The sequence below is a fragment of the Cebidichthys violaceus genome, unplaced genomic scaffold, assembly GCF_023349555.1.
Source record: "Cebidichthys violaceus isolate CVI_PGR_0920_01 unplaced genomic scaffold, fCebVio1.0.p SCAF_682, whole genome shotgun sequence".
Classification (NCBI taxonomy): Eukaryota; Metazoa; Chordata; class Actinopteri; order Perciformes; family Stichaeidae; genus Cebidichthys; species Cebidichthys violaceus.
Genome location: NW_027176908.1, coordinates 1 through 18,710, shown reverse-complemented (window position 1 = coordinate 18,710; position 18,710 = coordinate 1). Strand labels below are relative to the sequence as shown.

The 18,710-nt window shown below is 44.5% G+C and overlaps 1 protein-coding gene across 2 annotated transcripts; it reads right to left on the bottom strand.

The window, feature by feature from the left end:
* Positions 1–9: 9 nt before the first annotated feature.
* On the bottom strand, positions 10–18,505 carry LOC137890751 (SH2 domain-containing adapter protein F-like). 2 transcript variants are annotated; one of them, XM_068734948.1, is made up of 6 exons: positions 18,361–18,505; positions 15,457–15,678; positions 6,734–6,811; positions 5,778–5,952; positions 3,543–3,662; positions 10–801 (listed from the first exon to the last, which is right to left on the bottom strand). In XM_068734948.1, the coding sequence occupies exons 1-6, from the start codon at positions 18,449–18,451 to the stop codon at positions 615–617; spliced, it is 873 nt and encodes a 290-aa protein (XP_068591049.1). In that variant the 5' UTR covers positions 18,452–18,505; the 3' UTR covers positions 10–614. The 2 variants fall into 2 exon arrangements, with proteins under 2 accessions (XP_068591049.1, XP_068591050.1); XM_068734949.1 differs by lacking the exon at positions 6,734–6,811.
* Positions 18,506–18,710: the final 205 nt, after the last annotated feature.

Sequence of the window (18,710 nt, the reverse complement as noted above, 5' to 3'; positions counted from 1 at the left end):
CTTCTTTTTTTTCATGGAAAATGTAATTTGCCAACATTTACGACAGGGTCTCCTAAGCCCGAGGATGAAAAGGTTTTCTCATCTTATGCAGTACAATTTAATCTATTGATTCATATAAACATGAAACATCAGCAATAGTTTTTTTACCAGTGTCAATGAGGTGTTTTTTTGTGGAACAGCAGTAATTAAATCTAAATTTCCCATAAACTGGGGCATCAGTACATTCAGAATATACAGACTTTCTCCCAGCTCCAGCTCTGCTAACTTCTCCTGCATTTCAGTCAGCTGTGAAAGACGTGTAATAAAGTTCAGTTCAGTAAGGAAATATGAGAGAAAGAGAGAAGTTACAGCAAAGGCTGCTTAAAGTTCAGGTATTGCATTTCATGTGAATCGATCCCCTGGATGTTAGAGAAACTTGGCACAAGTACAACAGCAGTGGTGGGTGAGGGCATTAGCCCACGCCGTGTTGAATCATCAAAAGTAGTCCGGTTCTCTCTTCTTGTAGTTCCAGTCCAGCAAGAAGAGAGAACGGGCACTCCGCTGGGAAGATCCCGTCAGACATTCAAGCTTCACGTGTCCGATCACAAAGACGGCCCGGAGGTCCAGGAGGAGCGTCAGAGTGTCTGCACCAGAACGGGGAACAGCAAAGACAGATGCTCGGCGCCTCGGATCGGGAGTTTGTGCGTGGTGTAGAAGTGGATGACTTCTGGGATGGTCTCAAAGGGAGGGCTGTTCTGTCCCAGCACGTACTTGCCGTCTTTATACTGGGTGAACTTCATGTGCATGAAACCCTGGCAGCTCCTGTGGGGAGAAAACAGGAAGAAAGGCTTTATAATGGAAGGAGACAACAGAGGAAAGAGAGTGGGAGAGATGGATACATGAAAGTGAGAGAGGAGTGTAGGAGAGGGATGACATGAAATGTGGGGCACATAAAACGTCAGCCTTCCACACATTTTGTCACATAATGACACGGTGGAAATGACAGCCCGGATTTATGTTCACTTCTTTTTTTTTTCTTTTCTGGAGGACATGATTCCAACCAAGATTTAACACCATGTCACAAATTAGGAAGGACGGGACATTACGATGGATGAACGAGTGGTGTAACAGCACATGGTGGGAAAGACAAAAGCCAGAGTGAGAAAGACGAACGCTGGACTGTGAAAGTGGCTCAGCCGAGAGAACCACACTGGCTTCCTCCCTTTAAGTGATATTCAGCCACGACAGGACTTCCCCTTTAAGAGCCAGCCAGTCATGATATATGTCTAATTATAGAAGCAGAGAGAAAGAGGAGGGTTGAAGTCGGTCACTATAATTGTCATTGTTCTAGTCAACCAAATTACATTTTATAGAGAAGTTAAACCCCCAAAAAACACTCGCTGTGACTACAAACAGCCAAACAACAAGCAGTTTATGATTTGTTCCACTGGCCTCAAGAGCACCGAGAGCCAGATGCTTCATCACTCAGCGCTCGGAGTTGACAGCACGCTTTCATCCGGTCCTGTTTGTTTTGCGGACTCTATGTACCTCATGATACATTAAAGCGTATGAGAGCTCCTCCATAAATATTCATGTAGGTTTAATTCTGGCAGGCCTGTCTGTTTCAGTGCTGACTCACTTCGGAGTGGGTCTTCATCTCGTCTCCAGTGAACAACCATCATTCCTCTCGTTGTCCACGTTACTATCAAGTCTTACAGTAGGGGAGGTTCACTTTTTCCAAGGCTTGCTGCATTATTTCACATAGTTTAGCTGTTGATGTTACACAAGCTGTCCTTGCTGTAGGGTGCATTGACATCGCAAAGGTAGCGTCAGCAAACCACCAGCAAACCAGTCCCAACACCCTGATAAAGACCAACCTACTGTTTCTTTCCAGTCTAGACACAGACATGACTGAGTGGAGACATAAAAGCTACATTTCAATTTATTACAACTTGGGCCTTAATACAGTAGTTTTGCTTGCTGTTTCTATCTGCCATGATAACATAGTACCCACCAAAGTATTTGCCGATGTCTGAGGATCAAACAAACAAGGCATTGGTTTGTAACCATAATCTCTGAAGTGCTGTGTTTGGAGGTAAAACCCAAAGGATTACAGTGTACTTCACTCATCTGGCTGAAAGGCTTTGCTAGATGTTCGAAAGACAATAACAATTGGTACAAAAAAATAACTTCTGCACATTTTTCTTGAGAAATACACAAGTTTACAGTCTTCTATCCAGGCATACAAGACAAACAGAATGCAAGGGCACTCAAGTATACGTTCCAGTAAATGGCCCCGATGCAAAATACCCGACACAAGATAACACTCACGGGTATTTTAGTCCCTCGGCATGTGCAGACTACAGACATGGAGGACAAGGGCTAGATTGTGTCAGACAGTGGAATGTAAGGAAAGTGAAAGTAGGTCAATGTCTTGAAAGTGTGATGGAGTTATGACTACATATGAGTTTGGGTAATATTTTAGTGTTTATTTTTGCTTTTTTTTTTTAAACCGTCCTCTCTTCCAAATTAATTTAGCTGATCAGGAGCTTTGTTTAAAACCTGTATGATCATCAGATTGCTCTTGTTCACTTCTGACTTCTTTTTGGTGTTGTTCTGTTCCTCGATATCAGCGATGAACTATTATTACTGGTTAGATGGCCAAAACTAAGACAATAAAGGCTGTATGAAACCAAAGGTTCCCTTTAAGCCGATTAGAGATCTAAGCGGCTTCGAGTCTTTACAGATTGGGCAATGAAGGGCAGTCCCACATTCTAACCAAGCAAAATAACAGATTTTGCCATTTCATAAGAATTCACTACTTCCAAACCTCACATGCGCCAGCTGGGAAACCATTGCCAGTAGTGACCTTCTTGCTTGGGCAAGTGTGCATGTGTGTGCGCTTGTCAAACCGAATCTACTCATGTAAATGAGTAATGCATAAGCTTGTTTATATGTCACCCCCCCTCCCTTCCCTCCCAGATTCCCTTCTTGTGTGGCCCACAGAAGGCAATTCATATTCATTAGTGATTACGTGAGGATGATGTGTGCACTCAAGTGTGCTCTACCTGCCTGATTACCACTTAGACGGACCGCTGGGGCCACATAGGAAGGCCCCAGAGAGGGGCCAAGGATGGGGTGAGGACAGAGGGACGATGGATCACGACAGTAATTACAAGGGAGAGATTTGACCAGATAAGCAGTATTGTGCCCTGCAAATGAGTATCGAGAGAGGAATCGGTGCGGCAGTGTTCTTGAGTGGGGGTGATGGTGGAAGGGAGGGAGGGAGACAGAGGAGGGGGAGACAGATGGAGAGGTGTGGAGACTGCGATATGAGATCGGTAGCTCAGGTGGCTTCACACACACACACACACACAGACTTCTCAGTAGCAAGGCAGAATTTCTTTTTAATTTGCAATTAAATTGTAACACTGTTTATTGGAGAACAATACTGAAGGTGCACAGGTGTTTGCTTAGCTTGTTGTGGTAGGTCAGTCAGTGTGTGTGTGTGTGTGTGTGTGTGTGTGTGTGTGTGTGTGTGTGTGTGTGTGTGTGTGTCTTACCGTAGGGACAGAGTGTAGTCAGTGCGGTTGGTCTGACTGTTCCTCACCAGGTAGCTACATTCTTTACACAGCGTTAGCAGCGACTCTGCCTCCGAACGCGACAGCGAACCGTGGTACCATCTGATGGCCAACACACACACACACACACACACACACACACACACACACACACACACACACACACACACACACACACACACACACACAGTTAGATATGGAAAAAGGTGCTAACATTAAGCGTGATTGCAACACATATTTTTACACCTTTTGCTGCTGGATGTCTACACTGGCATAGAAACTCTGTAGTTGTTATTTTATCGATTTGAATCCAAAAGTTGATAATCAAGTGAGAGGTAATTATTAGTAGTATGAATGTTTCTAGAAATTCATTTTCAACACTTTTAGGGTAAAAAATGAATAATAAAGAAACAGCTTCTCTAGTCTCATTTTTCACAGCAGTACATTTTCAGTTCCAGTGGTAACACCATGGTGGAGAGTGTTCTCGCATCTGCGCTGACACACACTGCTAACTGTCTGTCCTTCAGCACATGGTCTTCAACGTTATAATCAAACAACACTTCTAACAAGACACAGAGTCTACAACCATGCTAGCGTCTCTTTGAAGCTTGCAGCAGCTAAATGCTCACAACAGTATGCTAACATGCTCACAGTGACAATGCTAACATGCAAATGCTAAGCAGCAGGTGTTTACCACGTTCACCATCTTAACTTAGCATGTAAGCATGCTAACATTTGCTAATTCACACTAAAAACAAAGTACAGCTGTGCCAGAAATGGCATTGTTTTTGCCGCTACATGAAAAGTTGAGGGATCACCAAGGTAACTACAAATCTCTTCCATAGTTTTGGAAATTTCACGAAAAACTACAAATGCCAACCTTGTGGTGGCGCTAAAGGAAAAATAAGGGAATCGCCTCTGGGGACCAGGAATATCTGTACAAAATATGGCAATTTATCCAGTAATTGTAAAGATATTTCAGTCCGGACCAAAGTTGTGAGCCAACCAACCAACTGACAGACAGACTGAAATTGTCATGCATAGAGCCTTTCCAATAGTGTAGCTGTAAACACATTCATAACAAAAAAAAATGCTATAATAATATACAGAACTGTTTGGGATAAACACAGCCGGTAAGCAACATAATTATATTCCTGCAGTGAAAATATTAATGAGATTTTCTTCGACATGACTTGGTGAGGTGTACTGAACGCTACAGGTCGACACTGATGCCGTTTCTGTTTAAAGCAGATCTAAAGGAAACTCAAAGCTCAAAACAGCCTCTAAGAGATCATCAGGGAGTAATGGGGCATAATAATCAACTGCCATCCTTAAGTGAATCTGTGCACATGTATCTGTTTGTGAGCACAACACTGTGTGCGTCGTGTGTGTGTGTGTGTGTGTGTGCGCGCTTGTGCTTGTGTGCTTAAGGGGTGTCATGTGCTTGGATTTCATTAGTAAAACGGCCTTTTATGTGCACAGAAAGAGCACATGAATTACACCAATGATGTCTGAAATTACAAGACCAAAGTAAATGCTTCCTTTTAATGTTCTGACTTAATTAGTTCTCATTCTAACCTTTCGCAGTTCTGTAAGCTCTCACCGCTGCTGCTTAGCCTAAACACATAACTGCTTCTTTTGAATGTGTCCGTGCCCTTAATAGATCAAAGCGGTGCAATAAAATTTAGTTTTTCATTTATTTGTGTACAACCCCTTTCTTCCTGAAATATAAAAAAATCAGTCAAATAAGAATGTATGATAATGTATGAGCATGGCATCCATGCAGAGACACTTACAGCCTGCAGAGATTAATAGTTTATGCTAATTGCGTTTACATGCACAAATAATTGCATAATTTATATTTGTTTGATGCAACATCTGAACTTAGAATAATGCTCCAGACAACATGCCTGGTTTAATCTTATGTTTCTGTGTCTTATTCCTTACAGTACTTGGACTGCCACATGTCTAACAATTTGCAGCCGATGTGAACTGTATGATCAGTACTATTACTGCTATTTTTCTTTCTTCATCCTGTACAATATTCAAGGTAATTAAATGTATGACAACAGAGACACTCAATCATTAACTATCAAAAGCCTCTGATTAACTTGATTAACCCTTAATTGGAGTGTGTGGCGTATATACTGTATACACTCAGACACATTCAAGTGTTAATGTAGCTGCTGTGGGTTTAACAGAAGACTGCATACATACACCTGCTTCTCCAGAGGCAGAGTAGGGTCCACTCTCTCCCCCACCATGGTGAGGCCTTCCTGCGGCATTCGAAACTTCATCCCCCCTCCTGCCAGCGGGCTGGACCTGGGCCCCGGCGGACGCAACCGATCTGTGGGTGACGAGGAGCGGTCCCACTCTGCGCCATCAAACTGCACTGTTGGCAGACGGGGACAGAAAAAATGAGTCAGAGTATTTACACAGTGCTATGATCAAAAGGGATTAAACCTCACAGCCAGATTTGGGTAAACACCAGACATCCGGCTATTGCGAAACCACGCATGCAGCCGAGAGCCCTCTCGTGGATGGGTCAAAGTATAGGACAGCAGGTCCCGACCTGACAGACTGCAAAACTATCAGCATCATCACAATTACCGTCATCAACATTTTTATGAGTCACAGAGGGCAGATAAGAGACAGGAAGTTGGCGTCTTCCCTGCTTGGCTCTGTTGCAAGTCTTTCACTACGCTGCAGATTACTTGATGTTGACGATACTGATTCTACTCTGGAGCAAATTACGTGTACAGACCAAAGTGTTATTTACCCCTTCTGCGCCTGATTTTGGTGAAATTCAATCTACAGAACTTGTAATTAAACATTAAGTGTACCGTAGCACTTCGAAGTACCTTAAAATGAACAAGGCAGACATCTTAATTTAGTGGGAGCTTTCCATGCGTGGTTGATGCAAGAGGAGAATGTGGTAATTTAAGAAGAGAGAGCTTTAAACCCCCCCCAAAGAACTGACAACACAACAAATGCAGCAGGCAGGGACAAAAGGCAAGGTGGTGCAGATGCAGGCCACAGGGGGGGGGGTGTAGGACAACAGCTGGGTCATGAAGGTCAGGGTGACTGCATACGCGTGTGTTGGCGGTGACTAAAGGGCGGCAGTAAAGGGGGAGGGGGGAGGGGGGAGGGTTGTGTTCAGGGTGGGTGGTCACCTGGCTCTCTGACTGGGGGCTCCTCCTCCAGCTGACCCACCGGGGCGGGCCAAGGCAACTCCGACAAGTCCCTCATTTCTAATAGAGGGAAGGGGAGCGGGGAGGAGGCGAGAGAAAAAAGGGAGCGACAGAGTGAGAAAACAGCAGATGGGCTCGAACAAAGTTAACTAAGGGAGGATATGTGAGAGAAGTGGTGGTGATTAAAGACGCAAGACAGAAATCAGGTGCAAGATTTCAATGTGAGGAGGAGAGAGTGAGCAAGAAGTGAGATGTGGAAGAGGTGGAAGATGGGGAAGCCCTGTTGAGAGGGTGCATGTGTGATTACATGAGATGTGGTGAGTAATTAACTATACCTCCTGTCATGAAGAAAAGGAATAAACTGTCTATTTGCTTCATCACGCTTGTAGAAAAAAACATCTTTAAACCCTTTATTTACATAATTTTTAACATGTGTGGAAAGACTGAAGAAGGCAAAGAAGATAAAACCAGAGAGGACATGAGAAGTCAGAGGCTGCATTATTTATAGTCATTTGAACAAATCTACTTTAAGAAACTGTCTCGTAGCAGTAGATGCAATGAAAACTAAAGGTGACTTTATGTGCACTGCAACCCACAGAGCAGTGAGACAGAGGAACAGCGGAGCGCGGGGGCAGAATAATGCTCCATTCACTGCCCTACCAACAGAAGGAGAGCAGCAGAAGGTTCACAAAACTGAAAATAGCTCATTATCTACCATGGCAGGCAACCATATACTTTAACAGTCATTACTGCAGCCTTACACACACACACACACACACACACACACACACACACACACACACACACACACATTATGCGATTTGCCAGTTCCACACCGTACATTCGGCTCCTGCTCACAGCGAAAACGGATTACAAAACAAATAAAAGGAAAAGTGGGGTGACGTCTTAATGAGCCGACAAATCCAAAGACCCCCCAGGCCGGCGACATCAAAGGCCATTTGAATGGGCGTTTGGAGAGAGACCCAAGCTGTACATACATGCCCCTCTCCCTCCCTGGTTAATTATTGAGCAGGCAGACACACTCCGCCACTTTCTCCAGCTCTCCGTGAATTATTGATGCATGGCGCAGTACAATGGCCCCATCTGGAGCAGCCCGCACCTCCGCTGAAGCCAGGATTAAAGTGTGGCCTGGCACCCCTCAATAGCAGACATGCACGCACACACACACACACACACACACACACACACACACACACACACACCTGACACCTCGAAACAACCAGCGCTGCCACACACTGCTGCCTTGTCCGCTCGCCACCACATCACGTTTCACACCTCTAATTTTCAAACAAAACTGAGAGTCACCTATTGGAAAGATAGAAGGGTGTAAATGAGAAGCACACAATAGCAAGTGAAGGGTAACAAGAAGGGAGAGAGAGAGAAAATAGAGACAGCCGAGACAATTTATTACAGATCAGAAATGTGCTCAGCCATCTGAGTGACAGATAAGCTCGGGTGGTGGTGTTACACAGACGGAGAGGGAAATTCCATCAAGATTCCTTTTCTTTGGCTTTTAGATGGCTGTTGTTCCTCTTAAGGAAACATTCCGTTTCGTGTTCTTGAATATTGTACCTTGAAAGTTTTATTTCGCTTTGCCAAAAAGTATGAGGTGAGATGATTTCAATTGTTTCCCCTGGCTTATCCCAATTGCTTTTTTTGGCTTTTGACATGGATATTTCAAACAATACATTTATTTCTGCCATCTATTTCGTTTATCTTGGCCATCTCACAATAAATTGTAAGACCGATCACTCAACCACCTGAGTTTCAAAACCATTCTTGGGGGTTTGGGTATTGGAAGTTCTCTTGTCATAACAACATTCAATGTTAAATCACAGCCTGATTGGATAAGTAGAATGAAATCCAGTAGATGACTGGATCCTTAAATCCATGATAAAAACCTTAAAAAGGTGCAGTCAGCGATTTTGTCAAAGTCAGCGCATATCTCCTCACAGTCTGCTAGCTGACCATTCTGTGTGTGAAGGGGAAAAAGGTGGTGTACACAACCCCGGCTCTGTAAATAGGCAACAAACTAAGTGGCTCGGACCGAGCCACACAACAACAATGTTCCAGCCAATCAGCAACAGGGGAAAGGTCAAGTATGTATAAAGAGAAAGGCAATACAATACAAAATCTATTTACAGTATTTGTTTGGCACAAATATCAACAATCAAGAATTGCTGACTCCACCTTTAATAGACTACTGGTGTAACTGGTGTCCGTGGCTAAGTGGAGAGCAGGGCTGCCTTTCAATCAGAGGGTCGTCGGTTCAATCCCCGGTACCTGCTCTGCTAGTCTTGGGGGTGACTAGCTCACTAGGCTAAGAGGGTTGTCTGGGAACCGGAGGGTCGGCAGTTCGATCCTTCGATCCTTGGCTTGACGTGAGCTGAGTCGTAGTGTCGTTGAGCAAGACACTGTCCCCCTAGCGGCTCCCCCATGGGCAGCCCACTGCTCCCTGGTACAGGGATAAATATAGTGTAATAAATAAAATAATACTTCTCAAATATCAAAATAATAATCACAAAAATGTAAAAGTGACCAATAAACAAAACTAAATGAAACAAACGACTGAAATAATCAGACCCATAACAGATGTGTGTGTCTGTGGCTCATGCTGTGTAATATCTGCTTCACGGTGTGGCTACAGCTGACACGTCGCGACCACGGCGATGTCCGCTCTGAGAGTCGGATTTGTTTTTCGTAGTACAACGTAAACCCTTTCCCAGTGTGTTTTCAGAACGTGAAAGTTAATTTTAACATTTTAGTAGTCAAAAAATGTCTAGTTCAGCATTCAGTTGCACTTAGCTCCACCCTCTTGTGTCACGTCTGGTTGCAAAAGAAATCAAGATGTCGACGGTCAAAATGCCGAACTCGAGGTATCAAAACTGTAGTCCACAAACCGAAGAGTGTTGTTACGGAGACAATGTCAACTTCTCATACAGTCTATGGTTCAGTCAGACCTGTTCTCCAGCGCTGGCAGTGTGGAGATAGGTCTGGATATGCAAGGCTAGATTTAGGGTAACCCACGTAACCCCTCCTAAACCTGCAGGCTCCACCATGATAACTGGGACTAGTGTCTTTTTTTTTTTTTTTTTATCCGGGAGAATTGGCCGCTCTCTCTACTGCAAAAGGCTGAACATACACACAAACACACACAAACCTTGCCTCAACTCCTCACTGATAACAAAAGGCTGAATACCAAGCTCTCTCTCTCTCACACACACACACACTCACACACACACACACAATCACGACATGTCACTCATTCACTAGAAGGGAACATCTGGCTTCCATTCACTTCTAATGGGAACCTGTGGATCTCTCATAGATAGCGGGCTATTACAAGACAATGAGATGCACTAATGGTTTACGGACAAAAGGCACACTCTCATCAGCGCTCACAGCCTAGGTTCATTATTTGTGCTTAATATTTACTCCACTGTATTCATTATGCTTAAACAAAAGGAGTGTTTTTTCCCCATCAGTTCGGTTTCCCATCTTAACCCAGCTGAAGAAACAGGCTACAGCAATTCAGTAATCGTTGGTCTGCCAAAATCCCACAAGCGCTGGTGCCTCTACTACCTGCTAGCAATTACCCGAAATGATGTGAGGGGGAGGGAATGACCAGACCTTTCTGTGTTGCACACAGGACACATCGCCTTGAGTGACAGATTACTGACTTTTCAAGCACACCAGCTGTTTTCTGTGTCCATGTAATAAAGGAGGAACAGACAAAGACAATGGAACAGCTTCATTAGGTCCATTAATGAAGACATCTGTTTTTCCAAACAGCCCTTGCATCACATCTTTTCTCCGCACACAAAGACCTTCTGCTGGGCAAAATGGTCCCCAGACAGACAATTAACACCTTATGCCAGTGAAGAAGAAGAGGAATTCATACAAGTTTCCTTTTAATAATATGCATCCACACCATTTAGATTTGAATTTCAAGCATCACACATTTCTTGACAGTCTTGTCTGTGTATTCATTTTCCAGGCATTCATTAAATCCATCCCTCTTTCCTCGTCGCAGCGCTTTCACCTTTCTTCCTCTAAGTGGGGCATTATCTCCCTTTCGATATTCCCTCGCTCCTCTCGTCTCTTGCCCTACTCTACTTCCATCACCTCTCCACCCGTCTCTCACATTGGGCGGCGAGAGTGAATCACGAAGGACAAGCCTTTTCATTAATGTCAGTGAAGGTTCACGCTGAAGGAGAAAGAAATGCAACAATGGGGAGAAGGAAGGGGCAGGTGAGAGGAAACGTGACAAAGAGAAAAAGGGAGCAAGAGTAAAGGAACAGAGGAAGCGACAAGAGTCCTTTCACTTTAACGGTAAATTGATGAAGAGGCTGGTCAGATGGAAATGGAAATCTTTTTTTTTTTGTGCGCTCACGTTTGTCTGCATGCACACACACACAAAAATACATTCCAAGGCCCCCACAGGGACATACACACATGTAGAACAGCCCAGAGAACCTTGTTCTGTCCTGTCAGAGCACATGTACCTCGACAACCAGGCACAACACACACAGATGCAGACCATCCGTCAAGGTGTCTTTGCAAGGTTTGCTAAACCAACCTTCCGTATCACTTTAAAGCACCCTTCAGCATCTAGCCAAAAATACTATTCACACAAGAATGGATAAAGCAATCTAATGTTCTGGATGCTGATCTTAAGTACACTAAACTTTTACCATGTTCAGCATCTTAGTTTAGCATGCCAACATTTGCCCACTAGCCCTAAACATAAAGGTCAACTGAGGCTGATTGCAATTGGAACCAGCATCACAAACAACCTGACTTGGTCGTCACACATCTCCATCCTGGTGAAGAAAGCTCATGAACGGCTGTATTTCTTAAGGAAACTTAAAAAGGCAAAATCCTGATGGGGACATGCATGTCTGTTCCAAATTCCATGCCATCAAATAGTTGTCAGAACATTTTACTCAAAACCACAAATGGCAACGTCATGGAGGCACTAAATGAAAAGTCAGGGGATCCCCAAAGCCAGTAGGATTCATCCTCTGGGCACCATGAATGTCTGTCTGGCAATCCATCCAGAAATTTTTTGAGACATCCTACCAACAGACATCGCTATCCCTATAGCAGTGCTGCTAGCATGGCTAAAGACTAAATGGCGGTTTCATTGTTTAGATTAAATCAATTACAATGTATCAAACAAATTGCCACAGAAACGGAAAAATACTATAGGATGACAAGGATACCCACTTTAACGTGTTTTTGTGCTGCAAACAGTTTGTCTGAACCAATTTAAAAGAAAAACACAAGCCTTTTGCTTTTATGACACACATTCATACTGGGGAGCTTCCCTGCAACAGCCCCTGTCTTTTGCTGTTGCCTAATGAGCAGCTGCACTGGAACAAGTGGAGGATAAGTGCTTTTCTCAATGGCACCATGATAGTAATTTCTAGGGGTGGAAATGTTATTCATTCATCCGTCCTCATCCAGATTTCCAGCTGATTTGCGACTCTCTAATCACGCTCACACTCCTCCATCTTTTGACAGCCATCATCTCCATCCAACGGCTCAAATCTCCTTCACTGGACTATAAAACTTACAAACATGAAACACCTGAAACATACATTCATCTGTTCATTAGTTGTTTCCATCAGAGAGACAATTAGATTGTGCCTTTCATTAGCGCACTAATTGGTGCCGAATGGTTGCGGAGCCAATCACTCTCCACTGGACTGTCTATTGACTTCCAAGAATTAATGACCGCTGTAATTTGAGTTGGATGGTGGTGACTGATGACAGCTTTCCAACGTTGCAATTAAAACCCACCGAACTGAGAGCAGTCCGACCCCTCAGGCACTGCTAGTTACACACTCACACAGCTGAAGTGGACACTGGAAAATAAATAAAAATGCTTTGGAGGCAAGCTTATTTCTGATACCATTTGAAAAATAGCCGTAGAATGCAATACTCACCCAGGCGATTACATTTAAGCATGGATAAGCTGTGAAAATCATAATTACAGAGATTCTCTTCAGAAGCGCTTGCATGAATGCAATGCACGCAAATCCACATACAATATGCACCAGCGCTCCTCCTTACCCCCCCCCAACACCCACACGCTCATTTGTGCCAACATGCACACAACCTCTTCTCACCCTTGAATTAGGGGGCCTGATAATCAGAGCTGGAAAACCTAGTTGAGAATCCACATGTGCATGCGCCTGTGTGAAGGTGATGATGAGGGGCTGCTGGCAGATTGCGAGGCCCCCCCTTTGCCCCCTGCAGCGGGTTATCTGAGTGAGTGTGTCACATCCACAGGGAGGGAGGGCCATGGGGACAGCCCCATCACCGCTGCTGCGTTGGCATACATACATACATACACATATATATATATATATATATATATATATATATATATATATATATACACATATATATATATATATATATATATATATATATATATATATATATATATATATATATATATATAGATGTGTTAGCAGATGACGGATTGCACCCTGCCACGATGGCCCCGACTCCCCCCTCCTCTCCCGTCACCTCACCTCGCCACAGCCCCCCCAACCATTAATTCTCCTCAAGGCCCCCTCCCCTCTGCATCACTGGGCCTCCACAAACAGCCATTGAGCTGCCACCAAACATACCATAACCTTGGACGTCCCTTTCCATTTCTCTCCAGCTAGCTTTCTCCACAGCCTCTCTGTCCATCTCTCTTTTTCTGCTCCGTCCTTCTCATCTCTCCCCTCCCTCACATGTGGGCCGTGCCTAGCAACGCAGAGTGGGTCTGGGAATATGGATTAAATGTGAGAATGGAAAACACTGTTTGTGTGTTTACACTCCAGTGCTTTGGTCTGCTCAGACAGACAGCACGCCAGCTCAGAGTGCTGACTCCAAATGGAAAAAACAAGGGGTCAGACGACTCGAGTCGCACAAGCGTTTCCCTCCACTGCGCTCTCTAATGGTACTCTGAGCACTGCTCTGCAGGAGCGCATGCTGTATTGTGGCACAAAGAGGAAAAGCTGGGGAGGAATAAAGCGACAGATGAAGCAGGAATGAGCGCTAAGTAGGCGAGGGCTGATATTGGCTTTTAAATTAACTGTCATGCGTCACCTTTTGAAATCACCTCCGCTCTCAAATAAGTTACGGAGTCTCTTTGCTGCTCCTCTGCTTAATGCGATTACAGCCTGAACATGGTGTGAATGTCTTTGTGTGTGTGTGTCTATGTGTGTGTGTGTGTGTTCAGACAATGGTGCGCTGACCATGACTCTCTTATTAGCACTGGATTGGTCATGCACACGCAGGCATGTAATTAACTGAGAAGAGAGAGAGAGGGGGGGGGGGGGGGCACACACAGGAGGGAAGAAGGGAAGGAGAGCGGAGAAAGGAGGGGAGTGCGTACGAGGCTTGGTTGATTTATTATCCCTTCACCTTGACCTCGGTGACTTGGAGATGCAGCTCAATTAAGCCGACTTGGCCTTGCATGCCTTACACTGATCCACTCCTAAATGACCCATCAGTCCAGTTCTGTTTCCCTTTACCCCTCCGTTTCTCTCATTTCTACTTCACTCTCCTCCTCCAATTATATTCAAAACATGGAACGTAATAAGGTTTGGGATGTGACATGCACCGTCTGAAAAATAAGAATCATGCACTGCACCAATTATTTTAGAAACACTTCTGATAATATGAGGATTATGAAAATAAAGGATTCGTTCCTCTGCTAACCTTCTCTTTGTGTCGTCTACTGTATCTCTCTCATGCATACATACACATACACAAGACATCGCTGACAGCTCTAACGATCATCTCAGAGGTTGTTGTTGTGACTGTGGTCCGTCATATGTGAGAGAACAATAAATCAATGGTCAGCAGAAGGTGTTTAGATGCAGTAAAAGAAGCGGAGCGATATGTGTTATTTGAGCTGAGACAGTGAAGGTCACAGCACTCTGTTTTCTGTAGTGATGGGGGTAGACTCTACATTAAAAGGTCAGGACAGTAGACGAGCATTTCACTATGTAGTGATAGCAGCATGGCTCTCTGTGTGCTCCTGGCTTTGACCTTTAAAACAGCCCTTAGCCATTTTCACAAATTCTACTGAATAATTAAAATTTTTCTAGTTTAAAAAGCACATTTTCTGAGATATGTCTTATGCTCGACACCCAGAATCTCCAGGAGTTGTACAATTGTCTGTGCAGTAGGTGGTAGGGATTCAATGTTTGGCTAAAAGACACTTTACAATACAGTGGATGATTGCCAATATGGGGGCATTAAACCGGGTGTTCAGTTAAAAATGCTTTTCCTGCAAACTGCTTAGCCATCCTAAACATTACAACCTACATTTTTGCTAAAAGCTTATATTCTGGGACGCTCTGAATATCGATTTAAATATGCAATGAAGCATGATTCAGCAGCTCCACGGTCTAAAATGTATTCATGAATTGATTTCCTGTATAATTCTGACATTTCTCAGAACAGCTGCCATGTTTTCCAGTTTGAAAATTACAAGCAAAGACCAGTGACAGTCCAATCAGGTGAGGGAACTTCTAATTAAAAGACAGCTTATCGATTATCTCTTGTACAACCTTCATAAGGTCGCTACATCTAGGTGGCTTTTGCCAGACTATTCTCCTCCCTGATATTTATTGACTGTACTGTAAGAATATTGTCATAATCTTTACAGTTACCTGCAAAAGCTTTGGAGATGTGATCCTTCTTCCATTCCCAGGGTTGGTCATACTCATCAGCCGGTCTCTCGTCGTCTTGCGGCAGCCTGCTGCTCTCCTTGCTCTCCTCCTGAGGTTCTCCGTACAGCAGGCCCGGGCGCTGGCCTCGCTCATCCTCATAGGGCGTATCGTAGAGCTGCACTCCGCCCCGCGACCGTCCTCCTCCTGGACCGCGCTGCAGCTCTGTTGATGCACATGCAAAACAACACAGATTCATACCCCGACACATGCCAGTACGCACAAATAAAAAGAAATCTTCTTGGATGCGTTACCAGTCTGCAAGAAACAGGCAACGTTAAGTAATCATATTTGCCAGTAGCAATGAAGTTCCCTAAACAGAACAGTGACATTATTCTTCAGTCAAAAGAAAAAGCCTGTAGAGCTCTGGCATGACTTGAATTAGAGGAGAGAGAAAAAATGTTGTTTGCACAGCTTCCCGTGGGCTCAGGATCTCATATAGGGGGCTTAATAAGGCCTTGGGCTAGATGCTGAGTTGCAACACGTTAGACAAACTCCTCCTCCTTTCTCTCGTCCACCCGAAATCCCAGCAGCAATCTAGCACGGCTCACAACAGCATCCATGTTCCCTCATTAACATTTTCATCACTTTCTCAGTGGGCTCCAACCGGGAAATGTTTCTCAGCACCTGCAACTGTTGTGTGGAGTCAAATATGGCCATGAGATAAAAGGCTTTAAGATTATTGACACAAGAGGATGAAATCTGATTTCTAAATGCATCAAAAGGAGCCTCTAGGCTGCAGCAGCGATGGCGCTTTGATATGTTGACCTCAAAAATGTACCCTTTAAAAAAAATACAGGTGGTACAGAAGAGGAAAAAATGAGGGGGAAAAAGAAGGAGTTGGCATCTTTTGTGCACACAGCCGGCAGCCTCGCAAAGGAGGTGCACTCACATGAGAAGGGAACAGGACTAAACAGAAGAGTCCCCTGGTGAAAGGCAAGGAAAAACTTTAACCTTCACACGACAAGACACCGCTATTGGAGCGGCCCTGTAGTCACCATGGCGACAAAGTGGAGGGCTCGGGGAAAGGCCCCGAGGTTGTGAAAAAGAGGGTGGAGGGGAAACGGAGAGAGGAGGAGGAGCAAGGCGAGGGAGGAGGGATAGAGGAGGCGGTGGGGGCGAGGAACAGGAGGAGAGGGAAGAGTAAAAAGGAAGCAGTGAGGAAGGGGAGGGGAGGATGATGGGAGAAAAGGACAAGGGAGGGAGGTGAGGGGGGGGGAGGTCTGTCAGCGTTTGATGTTAAGTCATTGAGACAGAAGCACAGCGGGGCTGAATGCTGCTCTACCTGCGCTGGGAACCCACGGTGTCAGCGACAGCCTGGAGATGGAGAAGATGAAGGCAGAGAGATAAAAACAGGCGGAAATAAAAATGAGAAATTCATAGGAAACATGATGGAGGAAAAACACAGGAAGGGTGGGGGGCAGAAAGACAGAAAGGTGAAACAGATTGAATACTGAGGAGAATGACGACAGGAAGTGTTTAGGCATACAGATGAATGTCAGAGCTGGAAACAGACACCGTGAACTAAACTATAAGCACTGGAGATGTTTTTTTCCCCTCTAAATGTACAGTCAAAAAAGCAGACAGGTGTCTTTTGAGAACAGTCTTTGTGAGAGATAATTACTATCCCGATCTCGAGTCGGTCTTTGCCGCTCTGCTGTGTTTTTTGATGAGCAACAGCAGACAGAGACAGACAGACAAAAGCAGGCAGACAGACAGCCCTGGAGTGACGGGCTCAATTCAAAGTCAATGAAAGCGCTGAGACAGACAACGCTTTGCCAAACGCTCTGCAATCACAGCTCGGAATCTAATCTCCCCAGCTGCAACGAGAAAAGATTTTGTTCGAGGTTTCTCAATTAGGCAACTGAAGCCCGATGAACTTCATTTGACCACCAAAAAAAGCCAGCAGAAAGTGACAACAGACAGAGGACCGGACATAGTTTTTGCTACAGGACAGATTTAGAGGGAAAGCCAGACTCCCCTCAGGGCCGGGGAGAGCCCTCCAGATGAAGTGAGAGAATGGAGGAAGGGGGGGGGGGGGGGGGGGCTTTAACACTAAATCGCTGGGACAGAGCAGAGAGAGTGCGAGGGAAAGGGGCAGACAGAGATGTTATGGGAGGAGAGACAAATGGAAAACAATAGATGTGAGCTAGATGATGTGGGAGAACCTCACAAGGGATGAGGGAGGGTCTGAGACGGGATACTAGACGCCTCTGAAGGGATGTTTCACGAGGCTGAGAGCGTGTGACGGGCTAAAAGCACGGTGGAGTGGACAGGTCCAACTAATGTAGAACTGTCTACCAACACATTGAGTCATTAAACTGGAATTACTGAGCAATACTGCATTTAACACCAGTGATCCTACAACAAAAGACAATATGGAAATGTGGATGCAGTATTCTGCAACTGCAGAAACACTTCACTATAAAAAAATAAAAAAAGGAAGGGCGATAAAGACTGAAGAAGTCATTGATCATCTCAGGGTTGTTCATCAAAAAGAAATTGCTGACAGATTTAAGATCAATGACGACACTTCATGCCAGTTATACGAGATGGTGCGCCTGAAAAGCAATATAACAGCAGACTGGGTTTTATGTCAGGTAAGAAGTGTGAATTTAACCCTTCAGGATGTTCCCTTACTCTCATATTATGAAGGCAATTCTGATTAATTAAGCAATTAATTATTGGATGGGTTTACGACATGTGGAGATAATTAGCAGAGAGAACTATAATACAAAAAGGAAGCAGGAGAGGGAATGGAACTAAAACACCGTGCCTCTATGATAACAGTGTGGGTCACTGAAACATTATAATACTGATAAGACACTGACTGATGAGTGCACTGACCGGTTATGACCCTCTGGGCCTCATACGGCTCCATGTAGCCGTTGTTCTCACAGGGAACAGGTCTGAGATCTGGCTCTGGCCTGTGGTCCATGCGAGCGTCGAACGGGTCAGAATAATCTGTGTCGCCTGCCAATGGAGCAGACGGCACCACCTAAAGGACAAAACACACGACTGATGAAGAGGAATGGGTTTGGTTACAGAACATTAACTTGTCCTTGTTGGAACAAAACGTCACCATTGACATTCATGCAATAAATGCAAACCAATTTCTAATGTTTTGCAGACACCGAATTCAAATCACAGATTTCTGACTTTCAGCCAGCGTTTTATAAAAGCTGTCATTCAATCAC

What these genes read in the sequence shown, in the direction of transcription:
- LOC137890751 (XM_068734948.1), bottom strand. Translation starts at nt 18,451, where the DNA reads ATGGACCACAGGCCAGAGCCAGATCTCAGACCTGTTCCCTGTGAGAAC. An exon ending in CATCTCCAAAGCTTTTGCAG is followed by an intron (nt 6,812 to 15,456) that starts GTAACTGTAAAG and finishes TCCCTCTATTAG; the next exon opens with AAATGAGGGACTTGTCGGAG. An exon ending in GACTACACTCTGTCCCTACG is followed by an intron (nt 802 to 3,542) that starts GTAAGACACACA and finishes TTCTCCCCACAG; the next exon opens with GAGCTGCCAGGGTTTCATGC.